At 41.3% G+C, this 21,616-nt stretch overlaps 1 protein-coding gene across 1 annotated transcript in view; it reads right to left on the bottom strand.

Annotated features, from left to right (window-relative positions):
* Nucleotides 1-21,616, bottom strand: part of DNAH5 (dynein axonemal heavy chain 5) — a 229,815-nt gene that overhangs the window by 45,744 nt on the left and 162,455 nt on the right. The window contains exons 59-65 of the mRNA XM_043574233.1: nucleotides 18,745-18,948; nucleotides 14,197-14,376; nucleotides 10,412-10,549; nucleotides 6,230-6,365; nucleotides 4,844-5,160; nucleotides 4,124-4,279; nucleotides 2,776-2,958 (exon numbers count right to left, since the gene is read on the bottom strand). Of these exons, the coding sequence (XP_043430168.1) occupies nucleotides 2,776-2,958; nucleotides 4,124-4,279; nucleotides 4,844-5,160; nucleotides 6,230-6,365; nucleotides 10,412-10,549; nucleotides 14,197-14,376; nucleotides 18,745-18,948 (1,314 nt within the window). The remainder of the gene's footprint in view (nucleotides 1-2,775; nucleotides 2,959-4,123; nucleotides 4,280-4,843; nucleotides 5,161-6,229; nucleotides 6,366-10,411; nucleotides 10,550-14,196; nucleotides 14,377-18,744; nucleotides 18,949-21,616) is intronic.

Here is a 21,616-nt window from a genome sequence, read left to right as displayed (position 1 = left end):
AACATTTTATATTGGTATCGTGTATATAATAATTACCTAAAAGGTGATCATCTTTAGAAAGACTGAGGTCAAATGAACAATTCAGACTTAAAAACACTTTTTGTATCTGTTGGCTCTTTTCAAATGAGTTACGCAATTTCAAGAAATGCCCCGAAGGATCCAGATATCAACTCAGACCCACTTGCCACCACCCAGGCTGAGAAGATTCGGCGATGTGAGCTGACGCAGGAATGCAGAGAGAGGACTAGATGCTACAAAAGAAATGGCTGCTTGCAAGAAGTGCAATTCATCAAAATTCATCAAAATTCATCAAAAATTAAATGAATTAAAATTCATCAAAATTAAGCCCACCAGCTCACTTCTTGCATGAGACCTTGCATTAGAGGAAAGAAAGTACAAGTTAGGGTGCCTGGGTGGCTCCGTCTTAAGCATCTGACTTCGGTTCAGGTCATGATCTCACAGTTCGTAAGTTCGAGTCCTGTATCAGGTAAGCTTGAGCTTGGCTTTGGGTGAGCATGAGCTCGACCTTAGGTAAACACGAGCCCTGCTTTGGGTGAGTTCTGCTGCTCTCTCTCTCTCTCTCTCTCTCTCCCTCCCTCCCTTTCTCTCTCTGCCCCTCATTCACTTGAGCTCTCTCTCTCAAAAAAAAAAAAAAAATAGGTTACATGTTCTATAATAATGTGGTTCAGCATAAGGGACCCTCTAATATTATAAGAGTAAGAGTCAACGTTCCTATGGTCATACTTTTTCTAAGAATTATCTACTGTGAGGCTGGAATGGATTCTCATCAGGAGACAACAGTAAAGGAGTAATTTTCTCAAGATACTCAAGATACCTTTCCAGGAAGTAAGAAAAAGCCCAGCTTGGGATCCATACTGGATTTTCAAGGCTGTTCACATCTTCAAGGAGTTAGGGTGGCTGGGTGGCTCGGTTAAGCGTCTGGCTTCAGCTCACATCATGATCTCAAGGTTTGTGAGTTCGAGTCCTGTGTCAGGCTCTGCACAACAGAGAGCCCGCTCCCCTCGGGATTCTCTGCCCCTCCCCCATTTATGCTATCTCTCTCTCTCTCTCTCTCCCTCTCTCTCTCTCTCTCAAAAATAAATAAAAACATTTAAATAAAACTTTTAAAAGCAAAGTCTTCAAAGGAGTTTAAAGTGTTCCTCACTTCATCTCAAACTTCTATTGTAACAATTATGGCTCCAGAGCTGTTTTGTTGCAAACAAAATCTGTCAGGCCAAATTATTTCTTCCAAGGAGACTATATTCATCTCAGCTGAATGTGAGAAAACCAAAGACGAGTACATTATTCAAACTGCCATCAGGGCCCCTTATCTCCTTGAAGCCAATGCCACAGGTGAGAGCAGCCTAAGATATGGTGAACGGATGCTGCCCCAGAGACTGTCGGGGTTCCCTGCTCAACACCACAAGCTGTTGATCAGGAATCCCAGTCCTTCCTCAAGTAACGGTATGGCAGCACTAAGCTTCCCAACCACCTCTACTGAGGCTCCAAAAATAAGCAAGCACTTGGTCTAAAGGCTGTCATTACTTCGAGAGACTTCAAGTCTGTGGTCGGAACTCTGGCATCAGTTCCTGCCATACAGAGGTTACTAACCATACGAATCTACAAAGTCAGATTGAACCTTCCAACCATATGACTCTATGCAACTTCCAACCATATGACTCTATGATTTATGCACTACGCACTAACAAATAAAAAGAAAGTATTTTTAAAAGAAAAAGAAAAAGAAAAGAAAAGAAAAGAAAAGAAAAGAAAAGAAAAGAAAAGGAAAGAAAAAAGAAAAGAAAAGGGTGGGAGGATGGACATAAAAAAGAAAGAGATCAACATACAGGACTCAGAAGACCAAGCATGAAACATACAAAAAAGAATAATAATAATAATCAAAATAATGTGAAGGACAGATTCCAAAGATTTTGCCAATAATTTTAACCTAAATAAGCCATTAGGTCGGTGTAGAAGGCGCTATAAAGTAAACTAGACTCCTCATTGCTAATGAACCCAGGAGAAAATCAACAGCAACTTTGAGAGTTCATACGGTTTTACTAAAGCAGTCCTATTGAAACCCTCTAGATTCTTTTAAGACTCACATGCTCCCTAGAGAAAATACTGACTCAAAACAAAGAAGTTTACCAATTAGTGGCCATTTTTTGTTCCTCGTGAAGTTATTCCGCAAAACACAGGTAGAGAAAACAGATATGGAGTTATACTAGCAGAGCATAACTAAGCCAGCAGCCTCCAAAAGGCACTCCGTGAAGCTCTGAGGCCCCAAATGTCTGTCATGTCAGATCACACGCAGAGCTCTCTTAGGTAACAAATGAGACTTGAGAGTGTGGTGTGTGATCTGGTACAAAGGTTTAATTTCAGATTCCAAAAGCATGATCATGAATCAAATGAAAGCAAAACCTCACTGTATCCTGGAAACTAAAAGTGAACAGGTGAGCAGAACTCACAATAGAGCGAACTTCAGGAAAATAAAGCAAAATAAGACCAGAATAATGATGCCCAGTCTGAGGCTGACAGCCTCATAGTTACATTATTAGTCTACACAAAATCAATTGATTAATGTGATTTATGAGACAGATAAAACATATGGGCTAATCGATTAGTAATTACCTAAGATACTTGGAAATTAATAAAGGGAAGAACATAGGAATAAAAAGGGGGGACTCAATCCTACTACAACTCTTATCATGTTATTTTCACCAATGAAAGAATCACAACACAATGCAGAAAAGGAGATGGTCACGCTTCACTCACCTGTTTCTCTGTGAGGATGACTCTCCCCAGTAACTGATCTTCCAGACCTTTCATGGTGACAGTGAAGTCGATGATAGAGGTCCGAGCACTTATTTCAGGGGTGTAGGCTGGATTGGGCAGTTTGGTGGTAATGTAGAGTCTGAAGCCGTCCATCACATCTACCTCCTTGTCACCAACTTTCACCTTTATTATAAAAATAAAGTTCGGGACACCTGGGTGGCTCATCTGGCTAAGCATTCGACTCTTGCTTTCAGACCCGGTCACGAACTCCCAGTTTGTGAGTTCAAGCCCCGCCCGCATCGGGCTCTGTGCTGACATTGCCAGGCCTGTTTGGAATTCTCTCTCTCCTTCTCTCTCTGCTCCTCCCCTGATCACTCACTCTCTCTCTCTCTCTTTCTCTCAAAATAAATAAAGAAATAAACTTAAAAAATAATAAATAAACTTGAAAAGATAATAAATAAATAAATAAATAAATAAATAAATAAATAAATAAAAGTAGTAAAACAAATGCACCTTACCGTGTCCTTTTTTTGCACAGGATCAAGCATTGCTTTAAACAATTATGTAACTAGAGGTATTTGTAAACCGAAAAAGAAGAGGTCATTGGGCATTCACAGGGCTTCAAACCACTAGGATGAAAGGGAAGAAGGAGGGAAGAAGGAGGAAGGGAAGGAGGAGGGAAGGAGGAGGGAGGGAGTTCAATGTGCACCAGTATATATCATAAATGTAGAATTTTGCACCAAAAGTGGTGTGATCGTACCACAGAAGTGAGATGGATTCTTTACCCAAAATTTGGTTCAGAGGTCAAGACTGATGACATCACACATGCACCAAAAGGGAATGAAAAGGTTTATTGCTCACGTATGGAGATTTGGGGGAAGATTAAGGTAGGCTCCCAAACAGGTCCCAAAAATTGATTGAGAGAGTAGGAAAAAACAGCTGGTGGCTAGGGCGTAGGGGTAGGATGAGAGTCCCCACACAGGGCATGAACAGAGGACCGCATGGCTTGAATGTCCCACCACTGCCAAAGGAGAGAGCCCCAGGTTTTCTCATCAGCTTGCCCAGATTTGGGACAGAAAGGGTGAGGGGCATGGTGGGTTTTGAAACATGTCCACAGTCAACCATCAAAATGGAGTCAGATTCTGTCACACGAGTGAAGTAGATATCTCTAAAAGGACTGCTTTTGAACACTTTAATCCCAACTCAGGAAGTGGAGAGGAGAAAAGCAAATGCCTCTTGCACTGACTCAAATTTGAATTCCTGCCTATTGAGAAAATTCCATCTATGTCACATTTACCTGCCCTCATGGTTATGGCTCTACACATCATTATCAATAGGTCTAACTGACCTTAAAGGTAGACCCAGTCTTAATGAAGTTTCTCTCCAAAACATTATCCAGTGCTGGGTCTAGTTCCTCTCCAACATCTTCAATAAGCAAGGGTCTTCCAAGAGAAAGACTGTCCTCCAGGTGGTTTCTGAAGTACTTGTGATTTAGAGATGTGACCTAGGAACAGGATCCAAGAGTTGCTTTCACAGTATCATGATGCAAGGTACAGAGATGACAAATACTAAATGGTGCTCCAGCAGTCTATCGCAGAGATTTTTGGAAATCCTTATCTGGAAACCCATTCTTGGTGAAATTATACAGAAAGCTTAAACCGTTTCCATCCTTTTCCTTAGCAAACTGTTCTTCCCCCGTGCAACCTGTCTTCTCACTACCACCACCAATTTTGTGATAAATAATAATGGAATAATCATGACGTGTCCTTGTAAAGTGCTGTATACTCAGTGTGATGGAACTCCACCCTGCTCTGTTCATCACGGAGAGTTTTAGGCTCTAATAGAAGAGAGTCTGCAACCTTTGAAAGATGGCATTAGTAGAGATCAACACAAATGTAAATACAATTTTTAGAAAAGATCTTAATATCAGATTTTAGGCTTGCAACTGTTATTGCTCTATTAGGATTACAACTCTACTATTTTCAAATATTTCTTTATTCTCAGACTCCTGCTCATCAGAGACAATAAAACTTGACCAGTAACATAAATATACTTGAACTCAAATTACCTGGAGTTCATTCCGGCTTTCTTTATTTTTAATCCAGATCTTCCCTTGAGTCTGTGGATCAATTAACAAAGGATAGCGAGATGCCTTTGTGACAATAATTCCATTTTGAATGGATAGGTCATCATTTGGCAGACCTTGGAGGTTCCATTCACTAATAGTTGGGGCATCAATCAACATCTCATTGAGATTTAGACTGTCTCCAAATGGGATTTCCCGGACTTTCATTTCCTTCTGCCAGTCATTTAGCAGCAGATTGCGAAACTCTTGGTTAAATGGACCAGAATAAGATAGAAAAGCTGTAGCCAACAATACATCCCCTAAAACGGAAAACAAAACACCACTGAAGTATTTTATAATCAGCCTTGTAATTGTGCAGAATATTAACATTTATTTTTGAGAGAGAGAGAGAGAGAGAGAGAGAGAGAGAGAGAGAGAGAGAAGGTGCACACCAGTGGGGGAGGGGCAGAGGGAGGAGTCACAGAACCCGAGGCAGGCTCCAGTCTCCAAGCTGTCAGCACAGAGCCTGACCAGGGGCTAAACCTCACGACCGACCGCAAGATCAAGACTTGAGCCAAAGTTGGACGCTTAACCGACTGAGCCACCCAGGCACTCCAAAGGCAAACATTCTTTTAAACTAACTTCCAGGGGCGCCTGGGTGGCGCAGTCGGTTAAGCCTCCGACTTCAGCCAGGTCACGATCTCGCGGTCCGTGAGTTCGAGCCCCGCGTCAGGCTCTGGGCTGATGGCTCGGAGCCTGGAGCCCGTTTCCGATTCTGTGTCTCTCCTCTCTCTCTGCCCCTCCCCCGTTCATGCTCTGTCTCTCTCTGTCCCAAAAAAAAAAAAATAAAAATAAAAAAAATAAAATAAACTAACTTTCAGAAACCAAACTGTAACCATGTTGCTGTGCCTTGGTGAATAAGAAGTAGGTTGGTTTCTTGTTAAACAGGGTCCAAATGGTCCGTCAAGTGATACCTGCTAGTGTCAAGCCCTAGATTATTTCGACTCTTGTTGGATGTAAGAGTATGACTTTGGAGTCTAAGAGATACACAACTTCAGAAGACAGAGCCTCCATTCAAAGTGACCTTGATCAGTATGACCATTTGCTCATAAGGGAATTGAAAAACGACCTGATAAGATGTTGAAGGTCATTAATACATCTACTCAGGGTTGCATAGATGCCAGACCAATATTCATCCTTCTGAAATATCTGGACACAAACACACACACACACACACACACACACACACACACATACATACAGACACACACACACACAGGAATTTGAAGTACTAGAATGTTGGTTTGTATTCTGATAAAAGTTCCACTTTGCTAACTCCCTACCGTGGTCAACATATAATCTGATCAGCAAAGGAGCTTGCATACATACCTACAAGTCTTTTTGTTTGTGCAGCAAACTCTTTACTTTGTTCCGTCCACCTTTCCTTTTCTCCTGCCAAGCCACCAATCAGCGTGGAGGCGGTCTGCATCTTATGTCTGCACCTCTCGGCATCTTCGAGCAAGGTCTAAAAAGGGCCATAATCAGAAGGAAATTTATGTTCAGAAAAATACAGCCTCTGGCTCAAAAATATGATTTTAAACCATTATATATTATCTGCCCTTCTGAGACCCGGGAGCCATTTATTTCCTAGGAAACATAAGATTCAGTGCCTTTGTGCCTGTGTCAGCCAGAGACTGTCTCTTATAAACCTTCATGTAGGGTCCCAAGCCAACGGGTCAGACTCTCCCCACGTGTTAATAACTAAGAGATAATAGAGATCTGCATCATTTATGACTTCCCTATAAGAATAGAAATAAAATACAAGCATACTTACTAATATAATAAAGCACAAAGAAAAGTAAAAAAATATATACCTTTGCTTGAAAATCAGGAATACTTCTCATGTTAAAATTCTAGCACCATTATTGCCTTATCTAACTCCACATCTCCTTTTTCTTTAGGTGAAACTTTAGATTATCCCCAGACTGTGGTGTTTTGAGGCTCTCTTACAAATCCCAGTGACACCTGGCTCAGCCAGTCCCTCCCTGGCGCTCTGCATGGCAATAAAAGACTTGAACCAGACTTCCACATGCTGTGGCCACTCAGTGCTCAGTTCTTAGAAACAAATGGGCCTCTCTCTGAGACAACTGCTAATTCTACTTATAAAAACTTATATGTATGAAGTAATAGTGGAAGAGTTAAAGATTTAGCTACAGGACCAGTCACCGAAGTTCATTTAAAACATATGTATACGTTACACATAATATAGTATATATTTATATGTTATATATGCTAAATGTCTAATAAAATAGAGAATTATTTAAATAAATTTTGGTGTGCCAGTGAATAAAAATACTCTGAAGCCATTAAAAATTATCTTGTGAAAATTTTTATAACTAAGAAAAGATATTCATGATATATGACTAAGTTAAAAATTCAACTTATAAAGCAGTTATGTGTTGAATTATATTTTTAAATGTTATATTTTACATATATTTTTAAAACATATGTAAATCAAGGAATATGTTCAGAGAGCAAATACTTTGCTCTTTATCTAAAATGAACTTTTAGAGTTCATTTCCAGGATTACCTATGTGTATTTTCCGCAAGGAACACCAGTTGCTTTTGTAATAACAACCCAATACAGTGTTTTCCAAAAGCAAGATATTTATTCTAGTTTGTTCTCTGGGATTCTAGTCTGCTCTAGTCCTTTCCCCCTAGAGTTAATGCAGAAAACCTAAAACCCAGCTGGGTGCACCCCCACGTCTATATGGCCCATATTTGTTTGTTTCTCCCCAAGAAGAAAGATATCAGCTGGGAAGTATGACATTGCATCACTTATTTCTGCCTCCCTTTGAAACAAACTTTTCATGTAAAAGCTATTTTTAAGATTAGGTTGTGTTGGGGCACCTGGGTGGCTCAGTTGGTTAAGCGTCAGACTCTTGATTTTGGCTCAGGTCATGATCTCGCGGTTCGAGAGTTCAAGTCCCAGGCTGGGCTCTGTGCTAACAGTGCAGATCCTGCCTGAGATTCTCTTTCTCTTCCCTCTCTGCCCCTTCCCTGCTTGCACTCTCTCTGTCTGTCTCAAAATAAATAAACTTAAAAAAAAAAAAAGATCAGGTTGTCTTCCTGAATTTCATCATCCCAACTCCCGATTGGCCAAATAAGAAAATGGCCAGGGCCCTCCTCTCTGGCTTTTTTTTTCCTGGGACCCCACACTCCTTTAGGGGATGAGGGTACAGGGAAGAGACAGGAGCAGATTCAGGAGCGTTAAAGCAGCTCCCCCCTCCCACCCCGAGCTTGGCGGGGGCAGGGAGCAGAATCCCCTGGGTTCTTTGGGCAGTGTCCCAGCCCACTGTCTGTTAGTACTCCCAGAGAGTGACTAGCTGTCCAGAGGGCCTAGGGAAATGGGTCCCCCAAAAGGCACTGCCCTGTGCAGAGAGGAGCAGGGCACACACTTCTTCAGGGGACACACAGGCCTGAGTCGTGAGCTTATCCATCTGACCATGATGAACTGTGGGCTTGGGTGCCCTGCCCCTCCCTGCCTTCCATAAGCCTGTGAGCCTCCTGGACTCTCAAGGAGCCCTATGCAGGAGGAAGGAGCCACAGAATGACTAACGGTCAGATTCACTCCAGCATGTGGGAGGTAGATACACTCACAGCCAGATTTTGTGTTTTTTTTAATTTAAAAGCTTGACATTTGTTGAAACAAGTTTTCAAGTCAGAGCCATACCTCTACGGGAGCAGGTCTTGTAGGGTCCTAACAGCAGATGCTCAAAACCAAAAGAGCATATTGAATGAATTAATGCAAAAATGTTACAACTGAAACATAATAAAATGAGGCGTAAAATATTTTTAGTGTATTCAGTAGCATCTCCCAGCATAGGTGAGGGTCCAACATGGTAGAAACAAGTATGCCTTCCCCATAGTTTCTGAAGTAGGCGCTTTCAAATTATATGCTAATTGTCTCCTTATATTATGATAAGTGAATCTCACAGAGCATAATTAACAAACCCAAATAGGTTACATAATTACTTCTCTAAAATTTCTAAAAAGCTCTTATTTTGCTTTCCGGCGATTTATCTTTAAGCAAAAGGATCACTCGTTCTGCATATAGTGAAACTGAAGTGTTTATCGAAGTTCCCTTGCTGGGACTCCCATAAGAGAATGGATTACCAGAGCAGGAATCTCAATCCTGACAAGAGAGGACTGAGAAGGGGCAGGAGGAAACTCCAGAAAATCATCAAGGAAAGAACAGAGCGAATCTACCCTCTTATTTAACAAATACAGGATTTATCAGAGGCAGATACAGATTTTATGGGGCCAGAAGCTTATATGATCTGGGGGGCGGGGGGGGGCGGTCCACTTTAACAAAATTATTAGAGGGACACCTGGGTGGCTCAGTGGACTAAGTATCCAACTCTTGGTTTGGGTTCAGGTCATGATCTCACAGATGGTGTGTCCAGGCCCCACATCAGGCCCTTTGCCGACAGCATGGAGCCTGCCTGGGAATATTTGTCCCCCTCTCTCTCTGCCCCTCCCCTGCTTGCTCTATCTCTGTCTCAAACAAATAAACTTAAAATTTTTTTTAAAAAGAAGACAATTAGAGATTTTTTTACAAATACAAAACACCCAAGTGAACATGTATTTAGACTGAGAGGGAAAAAAATCACTATAAAGTCCTGGTGACTTAGAAACTCTGGTGCCTTTCCTCTGAAATTTCTAGGCATTTTCTCTATGCTTATACACAAATGCTTGTCAGTCATAACCCAGTTTCCCTTCCCCTAAAACACTACAAATCCCAGGAACCCAGCTCCTAGAAGCCTAGACAAGTGAGGAGCTCTGTGGCATAAGCTACAGTAGGTCTGCATTAACGCTGCCTGCATTTCCAGCCGCAAAGAGTCCCCAGTAGAACTGGAATTAGTATAAGTAAGATAAAGAAGTTGTTGTTGCCTAGTGGCTCAGAAATGTATGAACCCAGATTCTGAAAGGTCCTCCAGCTGTAAAGTATGCACGGGCTGAGAAGACGGTAGATGGCCATCAGGATGCAGCCATGTGGTCAGCCACGTAGGTCCAGCAGAGAGGCCTGGAGTGGACACCAGAAGGCCAAGGTCTAGTCCAGACTGTCCAGCCCAAGACCCGGAGCCACCCTCTGGACCTCAGTTCCTATCTCCAAAGTGAGAATTAAAATATCCACCTTGCATCCCTTGCAAAATTGTTTCAAAGGTTAAATGAGATGAAGTGGGAGGTCAGGATTTGAAAACCATAACAGAAAGTGCCTGATGAGGTGCTGTGCCATTGCCATCAGTAAGGAGACTCAGAATGTTTATGTTCCAGAACCTCCTCCTATCTTGGCTGACCATCCTGACCTCTCACCAAGGTCCCTGGCGTGTGTTAGGAACAAACTCCAGGGCTTAGTGAGGGATTATATGTTGTATATGTGTCGTGTCTATGCAAAATCAATCCCTTCTGGGAACCAAACCCTTGGAGAGAGAAGGCAGCAAAGGAACACAGGGTTTGCAAGAGCCACGTTGGTGTACGAAGGTCCCTCCCAGGCCACAGGACAGTTACCTGCTTTTCAGTCATGGCCTGCTCATACTCGGCCTGCACCACGTCGAGCTCTGCTTGCTTGTCGTCCAGCTCGGCCTGGGCCTTCTGCAGATCCTGCATGGCCAAGACGTAGCGATTCTCCTGCACCACCAAGTTGGCCTGCACAGGACACATCAAGGTGAAGGATGCGCAGCAAACCAAGCCGCCAGCATCTCAGAGTCGGAGAACTTGGCGGTGCTCTTATCTCTTCTCTGTTCTACCCCTAGAGTCTTCTCAAGGTGCATTCAGTCAAGATCAAACCTTAATGTGGACTTGATATAAATGTTTCTAAGCAGAAAATTATAATTCACTAGAAGTCAGAGAATTTTAAAGTGTCAGATAGTAAATATTTTAGACATTTTGGGTAAGAGGCAAAATCAAGGCTATTGTTCAGGCACTTATTGCAAAGCCATGTAAAAATGCAAAAATTCTGGACATCTGTGTGGCTCAGTGAAGCGTCCACCTCTTGGTTTTGGCTCAGGTCATGATCTCATGGCTTCGTGAGTTTGAGTCGTGCGTTGGGCTCTGTGCTGGCAGCGCAGAGCCTGCTTCGGAATCTCTCTCTCTCTCTCTCTCTCTCTGCCCTTCCCCCACTAATGCTATCTCTGTCTCAAAATAGAGAAACTTAAAAAAAAAAAAAGAAAAAAAGTAAAAATTCTCCTTATTTCACAAGCCATACAAATACAGGTTTAGGCTAGATTTGGCCTGTGGGCCAGAGTTTGCCAGTCCTGAGGTGAGAGCATTGCAATATTTAATGCATGTAGGTACCTTATAGCACACTGTAATATTAAGAACTGTAGAGAAAGAAAAACCAGAATATTAAGAAGCATCTGCGTAGTAGGACTCCTCACTGTTGATGAGAATGTTAAACCGAGATAAAGGATGGAACATGATTATTCACTAAAAATAAATGTTGTGAGTCGTGATGATCTTGATGTGGTTGCTGTAGTTTTCCTATATCGTTCGCCTTCCTTAAAACGATTGGTGCCTTGAGCTGTGACTAATCAAAAGTATATGTTTTAAGGAAGCTAATAAATTTGACTCAAAAGACATATTCAAGGGGCGCCTGGGTGGCGCAGTCGGTTAAGCGTCCGACTTCAGCCAGGTCACGATCTCGCGGTCCGGGAGTTCGAGCCCCGCGTCAGGCTCTGGGCTGATGGCTCGGAGCCTGGAGCCTGTTTCCGATTCTGTGTCTCCCTCTCTCTCTGCCCCTCCCCCGTTCATGCTCTGTCTCTCTCTGTCCCAAAAATAAATAAAAAACGTTGAAAAAAAATTAAAAAAAAAAAAAAGACATATTCAAAAGCAATTTGAGCAAAAGAGATGTAGAAAATAGCCCATGCATACAGGAATCTAGACGTTTTAACTAATTTTTTGAAATCAAATTTTTTTTCCTTTTTAAGTCTCCAAAATGTTAAACTTGACTTTAATGGGGTAATCCGCTATAAGGGCCACATTCTTTCTGGGGTGTTTCAGAAGAAAAGATTACCTTGAAAAAGTTTTTTTGGAAGTAAAATCATTTTCCTATCTGGAAACCTCAGGCTCCCAAACTTTGGCAGAATAATTCTTTAAGAGAAATTCAAAGTTCCATTACTTACTAGAACCAAGGACAGGCTTAACAACTACAGTTTAGAAAGGAGCTCACTCTTGGGACATTTTTTTTCTCAGGTCAGCTCTAAACTGCACCTGTTGCGGTGGCTTAAAAGAGGGGCGCGTGGATGGCTCAGTCGGTTAAGTTCCGACTTTGGCTCAGGTCACGATCTCATGGTTCGTGAGTTTGAGCCCCACCTCAGGCTCTCTGCTGTCAGTGCAGAGCCCGCTTCAGATCCTCTGTCCTCCGTTTGCTCTGCTCCTCCCCCACTCTCTCTCTCAAAAATTAATAAACTTTTAAAAAAATAGATATTTTTGTCCAAGTTTAATATTTAAGGCTCTACTGTTTTTAAACATTCTGTTTATATGGACTGATATCCATGGTTTTCATGGTTTTCAAGGAGAAATGTCATTATCGTTAAATTGAGTAGAGTCTAAATCGCCGTCGTTGTAGCCGGTATTGAAGTTTTCCTCTCCGAGAGGTCACTTGGCCCGTCTACAGGGATTGCGGGATAAAGGAAAGCAGCCCCCCAGGGTCTCCATCATGGCTCAATGTTGAGGAGGTTCCAGCTGGCAATGAAGGAAAGTGTCCCTAGTCTGTCCTCATTCAGGAAGCAGGGGCTCACGGGTGAAGCCCCTCCAGGGACACATGAAGTCAGAGGCGGCAGTCTGTGTTGCTTCACATATTCACCCGGATGACAACCAGCACTCCCTCCCTCTATCTTCCCCGTCTCCCTAAGCGGTGCAGACAGAGGCTCTCTGTAACTGCAGTTATTTTCAGGACTGAACATTAGCGGGGACCTGATACACTCGAGGCTCCCAGAGGCTGGGTGCTCATTGCACTTCAGGAGGTCACTTCCAGGACCGACTGCTCAGAAAGAAACGCAGGGTTTCTAGGAGCGAGCGAAAGGCTCCCCCTCGCGACGGTCTTCACTTCCTACTGCATGATCTGGGTTGTCCTGGGACCGGGTGGAGGCTGAAATGTACTGGAATTGAAGAGGGGATTTCATTGTTCTCATGCAAGCCTTGTTCAGAATGGCCATTATTTGCTACTGACTTCAGTTCACTTTGTTTAAAAAAACAATGACAACAAAAGCTACCCATCGTGCATTCAACAGTAATTCCCTTAAAGACACTGTATGCTCATTCACTCGAAACATCTGCAAAGGATGCTCTGTATTTTGCGCTTGATAGGGTGCTTCTAATTCGTCAATATCAGAATGTCCACTTTTAAGCTATGCTGGAGTCTTCAAATGGTTCCCAAATTCATAATGTTGACAAAATGGCATCATTTACATCCTCTGAAGTTCTCTGAGCCAAGTAAATCTTTGTTCTTTTAAGTTGCCCTAGGACCCCAAGGGGCCTCAGCCACTGAGTAAATGACCCTGGTATGGTAACAGTTAGAAAATAAAATCAGATTTGTAACTCTATCCCTATCTTCTTTCCACTCTCAATTATTTTTATCATGATTATTAAGCTCCTTGGGTAGTTTATAAACATAAGTGGATTTCAGTCGATGGTTGAGAGAGATCAAAGTTACACAAAAGTGAAATAATCCACCAGGCCACACGTGTGATCTTTGAGCCGTCGGTAGTCTATTTTCAAAACATGCATTTGCCTCTGCATCTGCCAGAGACTGTCAGTGGTGGTGGGGGAGCGTGCACATATGAAGCTTAAAAATGCAATTACTCGAAGGAAAACAGGCATATTCTCAAATCACATTAAAGAACAGAGAACATTCAGTTTCCTTCCCGAGGTAAAGGAGAGGAGAGGGAATACCACATCATACCTTGCAACCAACACCGGCCACCAATGGTGTGCCAACCCTGCCTCGGTTGTAACATTCCCGGCAGGACATTTATCAGGGTATTCTACGCTATGGTTTTCTGTGTTTCTTTTTTCCAAGTTAACATTGTGGAGGAAAAACATCCAGCAGCCCACAGTCAACGTGGCGCCCTTGTAGAAAGTCCATGCTTCGACGTGTACAATTCTGAACTGGAGTGCTATTACAGAGAAGAGAAATGTCCTGTGCTCGGCAGTTCTGTCCCTTGCCCTCCCTGTGGACTTGAGTACAATAACACCAGAGGCCAAAGGTTACTGTACACTCTGAGAAGACAAGGCCAGTTGGCCTTGAGCGCCCTTGCAGGCGCACATCATGCAGTTCCAGCTAGGGGGCTCACCTTTAGAGGCAACACTTCTCTGTTTATAGAAAAGAAGGAAGCCATGGCTTTGGTCCAGGAACAAAGACCAGCTACATTCCCACATACGCGTTTAGCAGTTTCGATGTTGTAGTCAGCCATTTCAAAGTAAGGATTCAAAAATTCTATCACTTCTTCATTGATTGTGTCTTTTGGGAATTGCTATGAAAGAAAAGAGTAAAATTAAGTCAAAATGCTTCTTTCCATGAGGCCACATTCACATTGTGCTCACAATGCCATTGAAATTGTTGAACTAAGGAATGAATGAACGACATCATATTTTGTTGCTATTTCAGGATATTGGACAAAAGTCCTGAAAGTGAAAACAGAATAAGCAGTGACAGCGAAGAAGTCGGAGCATTCTTTATCTTCTGTGAACAAGAGATACCAACCCTAAGTAAATGTTCCAGGATCCAGGGAAGGAGTAAATTATTTAGGCGATGAATACTAACACGGTTATTAAAATTTCCAAAGCAATAACATGTTCATGTCATTAATCCTAAATAGGTGGATTGTAAGCCCATAAAATCAATAATGGAAAACAAATACACTCTGGTATTTTCAGCCTGCAGACAAAATATGTTTAGCATTTAGCAGCAACTAAATGCTTAATACATTCAAACAGAGGCTCTATTAAACTCATCTGAAATACGAAGGTAACTACTTGGACATTCGGTCTTGAGGGCAACGAATTAATTTTTAATCATAGGATTATCCAGAATATGAAAGAACTGTTAGCTTCTGAAGGGATAAGATTCAAAAATAGTAGCATAAGTGGATTAAGAATGCCTTCCTGCATCAAGAGAAGACTGGCCAAACAATGAAACTGGACCTTCCTCGAGTGGTGTTTGATCATCTAAAAGAAGCTGAGTAGGGGCACCTTGGTGGCTCAGTCAGTTAAGGGTCTGACTTCAGCTCAGGTCATGATCTCACGGTTCATGAGATCAAGCCCCACGTCAGGCTCTGGGCTGACAGCTCAGAGCCTGGAGCCTGCTTTGGATTCTGTGTCTCCCCCTCTCTCTGCCCATCCCCTACTCATGCTCTGTCTCTCTGTCTCAAAAATAAATAAAGCGTTAAAAAAAATTTAAGAAGATGATTCGATTTCTCCAAGTAGAAAGGAATGTGGCACCTATAAATCAAAGCTTCCACAGAACATGCACGGTACAGGGCGGAGCACACACACTCTCATTCAGACAACCTCCAATGCAAGTTTCTTCTATGAGCCTGGAGAAATGACGAAGGCAGAAGAAAACTCAGAAGAATATTTGGGAGCAGCAGAAGGGCAATGGTGACAAAAGGCAAATGGTGAGGAAGCTTCCAAGAGCAGTGGCCCTGCCACCAGGGACATTGGGCAGGAGCCTGGAGTCACCTGCCAAGATCCCATGAGAAGTCCAATGCCACTGTTGCACTTTTCTGTGAAAACTCCCTGATCTCCTCGGTCACCATTGTCATTTCACATATGCTCAGAGTTCATCACCACCTGTGACTCCTTCTTGGTGACAACTTATGTCATAGAGTGCCACGTTTTAATTATCTGGGACAAGTCTGTATGGCCACCAGTTTCATAAGCTGCTCACTGTTACAGCTGCTGTAAGGTGCCTCACAAGACGCTCTAGCCTCACAACACTTGGGCATGTGGAATTGAAAACTGAATGAAAGACAGCATGAAGGTTATTGCTTTGGAAACAGATGTGACTTTGGTATTCCCCATTAGTTGTGTCACGGTCCAAATATGAAAGATAAAACAATAAAACTTCTTGAATAAAACATAGAAACACTTATTCTGCCTTAGAGGGAGGGCAAAGATTTCCTGAACAGAACACAGAAAGCACTCGTAGGAAAATATTGATAAATTGGGCTACATCAAACTGAGGAATGTCTGTTTATCAGAGGACACCCTTAACGGAATGAACAACCAAGGCAGAATGTGGGAGAAGATATTTGCAAACATATAAATGACAAATTACTCATGTTTCTTGTAAGGAAATACTACACATCAATCAAAAATTTAAACAGACAAGAGACCTTAACAGGTACTTAACAAAGGGATCCCCAAGAGGTTCATAAACTGTTGAAAAGATTCTCAGCATCATTACTTACCAGGTCTAATGCAAACTAAACCCACATTAATAAAACACTACTGCAAACCCATCAGAATAGTGAAAAGTAGAAAATAGTTAAGATGTAGAACAACTTACACACTGCTGGTGGGTGTGTAAAAGGACACAGCTATTTTTGAAAGCTCTTTGGCACTATCTATAAAGCTGTTCAAATGTATACAGATGGTAGCTACCCTTGTAGTGAGCATAGCATAACGTATACAGTTGTCCAATCACAGTGTTGTACCCTGAAATCAATGTAATAGTGTAAGTCAACTATACTTCTATCAAAAATATTTCCATCTGTTTTTAAAAAGGATAACGTAAGACCCAGAAATTCCATTCCTGGAGTACAGAGCCAACAGAAATTCAAATACACCCACCAAATGGCCCGTAGACCAATATTCACAGTAGCTTTATTTATAATAGCCAAAAACTAGTAACAACCCCCAAGCCCATCAACAGTACAGTGGACAAATAAATTGAAACATATTACAGCATTTCACACTGTGCTGGCTCATACAAGCTCATAGGAAACCATTACTAAATGTTTAGGAGTTTTGCAAATAGGTTGTGAAATAGAACTGTTCTTAAAAGTTAAATTATAGAAACTTATAATTAGACAAATGTTATTTACAACAAAAAGAATATACAATAAAAGTAATCACATTCTCTTATATTACTACATTTTACTATCTATGTTTCTGAGGGCATTTATATCCATTGTACCTACGTAGTGGGAAACGATACTGCTTACACAACTCTCCCCCAGCTGCATTCAGCAAGATCATTTCGGTAGCTTGCAATTGGCCATTGTAGGGATACTTATGCCATGGAAATTGGTGAACACTACAAATCAGACTTTTTCTTTTTCTTTTTTTCCTTTTTTTCTCCCCAGAGAACCAGTTGTTTTTAAATATTTAGCACACACCACTGCTTCATCTACTGAACTGCTATATAGCAATGAAAAAAAGAATGAAATACTGTCCTTGCAACAATAAGAATGAATCTCAAATTGTTGAATAAAAGAATTTAACACAGGAGGTCACGTGATATCAATTCGCATATGTAAGTTTCAAAACCGACAAAATTAATTATCAGGATAAAGATGAGAATAATAGTTACCCTAGGGGAGGCTATTGACGAGGTAGGGACACAAGACAGATTTCCGGGGTCTGGAAATACAAATCCTGATCTCAGTGTTCATTAACAGGTATACATATGTGTAAATATTCATTAATCTGTATACTTAAAACTTGTACATTTTATCATATGTAAGTTCTACCTCAAAATTAAAAACATGCAAATTACTACTCAAAAAATTACTACTGAGACTTGCAAAATATAAATACACATATACTTGTATTCATATGTATACAATACATGCACATATGTCTTGCTTTCTTAAAATGATTTTTTAAACTTCTATTGAAATAGGTCACTGATGATGTTTTAGGATGTATGCCTACAATCTATCAGGAGAGGTTCTAATGCTTTTTTTTAAATTTTTTAACATTTGTTCATTTTTGAGAAAGAGAGAAAGCAGGGGAGAGGCAGAGAGAGAGAGAGAGAGAGAGAGAGAGAGAGAGAGACATAGAATCTGAAGCAGGCTCCAGGCTCTGAGCTGTCAGCACAGAGCCTGACGTGGGGCTTGAACCCATGAACTGTGAGATGATTACCTGAGTCGCAGTCAGACACTTAACTGACTGAGCCATGCAGGCACCCCATCTAATGCTTATTTTTAAAGCTCTAATGTCTTATATTTGGAAAAGAAAATTCTGCTCTGAAAAAATACTTAAATATATGTTCAATATATGTAAGTAGAATATTATTAAGGCTTTAAAAATAAGAAACTCTTGCCATTTGTGGAGGACATTGTGCTAAATGAAATAATCCAGACACAGAAAGACAAACCCTGCCTGTCTCACTTATACATAGAATCTAAAATAGTCAAACTCACAGAAGCAGAGTAGAATGCTGGTTGCCAGGGATGGGGGAGGAGAAAGGAGAGATGTTGGTCAAGGCATACAGAGTATCAAGATACAAGAAGAAAAAGTTCTGGAGACCTAAGGTAGAGCAAGAAGAATAGAGTCAACAACATTGTATAGTTGAAATTTTCTAAGTGTTCTCGCCACAAAACAAGAAAAAAAAAAAAAGAAAGGAAAAGAAAATGGTAACTGTGAGGTCATGGCTACTTTAGCTTGACTGTGGCAATGATTTCATAGTGTATACAGATCTCTAAACATCAAGTTGTACACCTTAATATATAGAATTTTATGTCATTCTACCTCAATAAATATGGCAAAAAAAATTAATAAGGAAAAATGTGTACGTACAGCAAAATCTTTTCAGAAACTTATTCTATTAAAGGACTCAGATACTCTAACAAAGTCTGAGTCCCCTGTCATCCCAATGTTACTGAACTACCAACCTGCAAGTTCTGTAAAAAGTTTCCTGCGGTCATGAGTTTTAAAGACTCCTGCCAGGAAGGAATTGTACAGCTTCTTTCCAGGTCAATTTTCACCGCATTGACTTTCCTTTGAAACAGGAGCAGCACACAATCCATGATCCTCATGATGAGGTGTGGTGGTCGGCCCAATGTGCGGACAGTGGCGATGTCCGAAGGCTTGATAGTCTGTGAGAGGAGAAGAGGTCATCGTGCAATCTCAGATGAGAAAGTGTGGACAAACCTGTAATCTCTCAATGCTATCTTGACAGAGGAAAGGAAGCGTATTTGAGCTAGATGCAGTCATAAGGTTCAGATGCATATTTAATCCCAAAGAAACGCATGTCCCAGAAAGTTCAAACTTCTACAATTCAAACTGACAGCAAGAGGAGAGACAGTGAGGGAAATATTGGTGAGCAGATAAGGAGCTGTGACTTCTCCAAAATTGTACAGACCACTTTGTGTCAGAAAAAGAAAAGGGGGGTGTGATCTGAAAGAAAAAGAAAACTCAGCACTCAAGGAGATATGAGGAATTCTAACCCAGGAAAACTCCAGAACGTGCAGTGCTTTTTACTCATTAGTGATGGAGGGCAAGAATCTGCCTCTCTCTTTAGCAACCCAGACTTGTCACAGTGGACCGACACAAGCAGGTAGCCCCAGGGCTGACAGACTGAATAATTAGAGGTTTCTGAGTGGAAGTGACCTTTAAATGATGGAACTTAAGCAATACGAATTTCACTAACTCAGAGAAGTCCTGTTCCATTTCTATCATGGAGATTCTGATAGAGTAAATTATTTAATAGTCAGATAGACCCACTGTGGTTGCTAATAACTGTTCTGTCTCTTAAACACTTTATGGGATAAGTATGGGAAAAAATTCTAAAGCTAAGAATCTGATACGGTCCTATTTCTGGGACAAATTGTGTTTTCTCATTCCTTCCAGATGTTGAAAACCTTCTGTCTTAATTGCATTTGCATCAAAGGAAGGTGACCAGAGACCTTGGTGTCAAAGCTAATAACCTTTTCTCTGAGGATTGGGGGAAAAAAATGAAGAAAAAAAAAAACCCACTGAATTTCGGATTGTCACTACATACTTTGGAAATGTTTGTTTCAGTCGATGGGTATTTGTGACGCAAGACAACCGGAAGTGAAGGAGAATTTGTGTTCAAGGGCTAGAAACAGCTGACCGATCTTTATATGAGACATGTGGCTATAAAAGAAAGGAGAGAAATATAATAGCAGCCAGTGGGGAAAGTAGGGTCAAATAAATGTAAATAAATGTTAAGTAAAGGATGTAAGGAGCCGGACACGCTGATTTTACTTTAGCTTTAAAAAAGAAAATTGTTGGGGCGCCTGGGTGGCTCAGTCGGTTAAACGTCCGACTTCAGCTCAGGTCACGATGTCACGGTCCGTGAGTTCGAGCCCCGCGTCGGGCTCTGGGCTGATGGCCCGGAGCCTGGAGCCTGCTTCCGATTCTGTGCCTCCCTCTCTCTCTGCTCCTCCCCCGTTCATGTTCTGTCTCTCTCTGTCTCAAAAATAAATAAACTTTAAAAAAAAAAAAAAAGAAAGAAAATTGTCTAACAGAATTGGGCTCAATTATGTTGGGTGCCCAGGCAAAAGGAGTTGGGGGGAGAGGTATGTCTAAAGCTCAACCTATTTCAGCTAAGTATTGGATTCCTCTTTTCTCTGAAGACAAAGCAGTGTGACTGCCACATAATTTCCTAGACATGCTTGCAATATAATAGTTATTTAACATCTGGAGGTATTTTGTTTGTTTGTCTGGAGTCAGATTAGTTTTGAGATAGGAAGAGAAATATTCTTTGTGATTACCTTATTTCTCGTATAGATTTATGTGGCCTGATGCCAAAAGGTTAGTTTGAGGGGATCTAGAGCTTCTTAGAATAAATTGGTAGTACCATATTTCAAGATTTCAAAAGCCCACAAGGAAGCAATAAAACGGAGGCAGAACCAATGAAGGAAATTATTGAAAATCTCTCCAATACACCCCATCATGTCACCCCTGTTTCCAGACATCTCTGCATTGATGTTTATGTGGAATATCTTAGTGGTAGAGACCATGAAATTAGGAGGATAAAGAAAAATATTTTATAATACAGAAAAGATGCTAAACCTTTTAAATCTTGGGAAAATTTATACCTTTAAGCATGATCTAAGATGCCATAGGCTCTTTTTCTATGATGCCATGGGGTATCATGAGTTAAGTAAAGATTTAAAAGATTCTTTACACTATCAACGTCTTCTTTCTATTGATCAGAGACCCACCGTCGGAAGCCAAGATGCCCCAAAAAGGGGGTTGGGTGGAGACCAGGATCTCGAAGAGATATCTAACCCCCACGTTCACTGCAGCACTATTTACAGTAGCCAATATATGGAAGCAATCTAAGTGGTCATCAGTGGATGAGTGGATAAAGAAATGTGAGATACACATGCGTAGAGAGAGGGAGTGTGTGTGTGTGTGTGTGTGCATATGTGTGTGTGGCGTGCCTGTGTTCAATGGAATATTATTCAGCCTTAAAAAAAATAAAGGAAATACTGCCATGTGAGATAACATGGATGGACCTAGGGGCTATTATGCCAAGTAAAATAAACTAAATATAGAAAAACAATATGATCCCATTTACACGTGGAATCTAAAACAGGCAGATTCATTGAAGCAGAGAGTGGAATGGTGGTTGTCAGGGTCTGTCAGGAAGAGAAAATAGGGAGCTGATGGTTTTCAATTATGCTAAATAAATTCTGGAGAGTTACTACAGAGCACAGTGCCTATCGTTAACAATACTGCATTATATACTTCAAATTTGATAAGAGGGTAGATTTTAGATCCTATGTTAAATGT

This window comes from Prionailurus bengalensis, chromosome A1 (genome assembly GCF_016509475.1).
Source record: "Prionailurus bengalensis isolate Pbe53 chromosome A1, Fcat_Pben_1.1_paternal_pri, whole genome shotgun sequence".
NCBI classification, from domain to species: Eukaryota; Metazoa; Chordata; class Mammalia; order Carnivora; family Felidae; genus Prionailurus; species Prionailurus bengalensis.
Note: the sequence above shows the minus strand (reverse complement) of the source record. Positions and strands in the feature narration are given on the sequence as shown.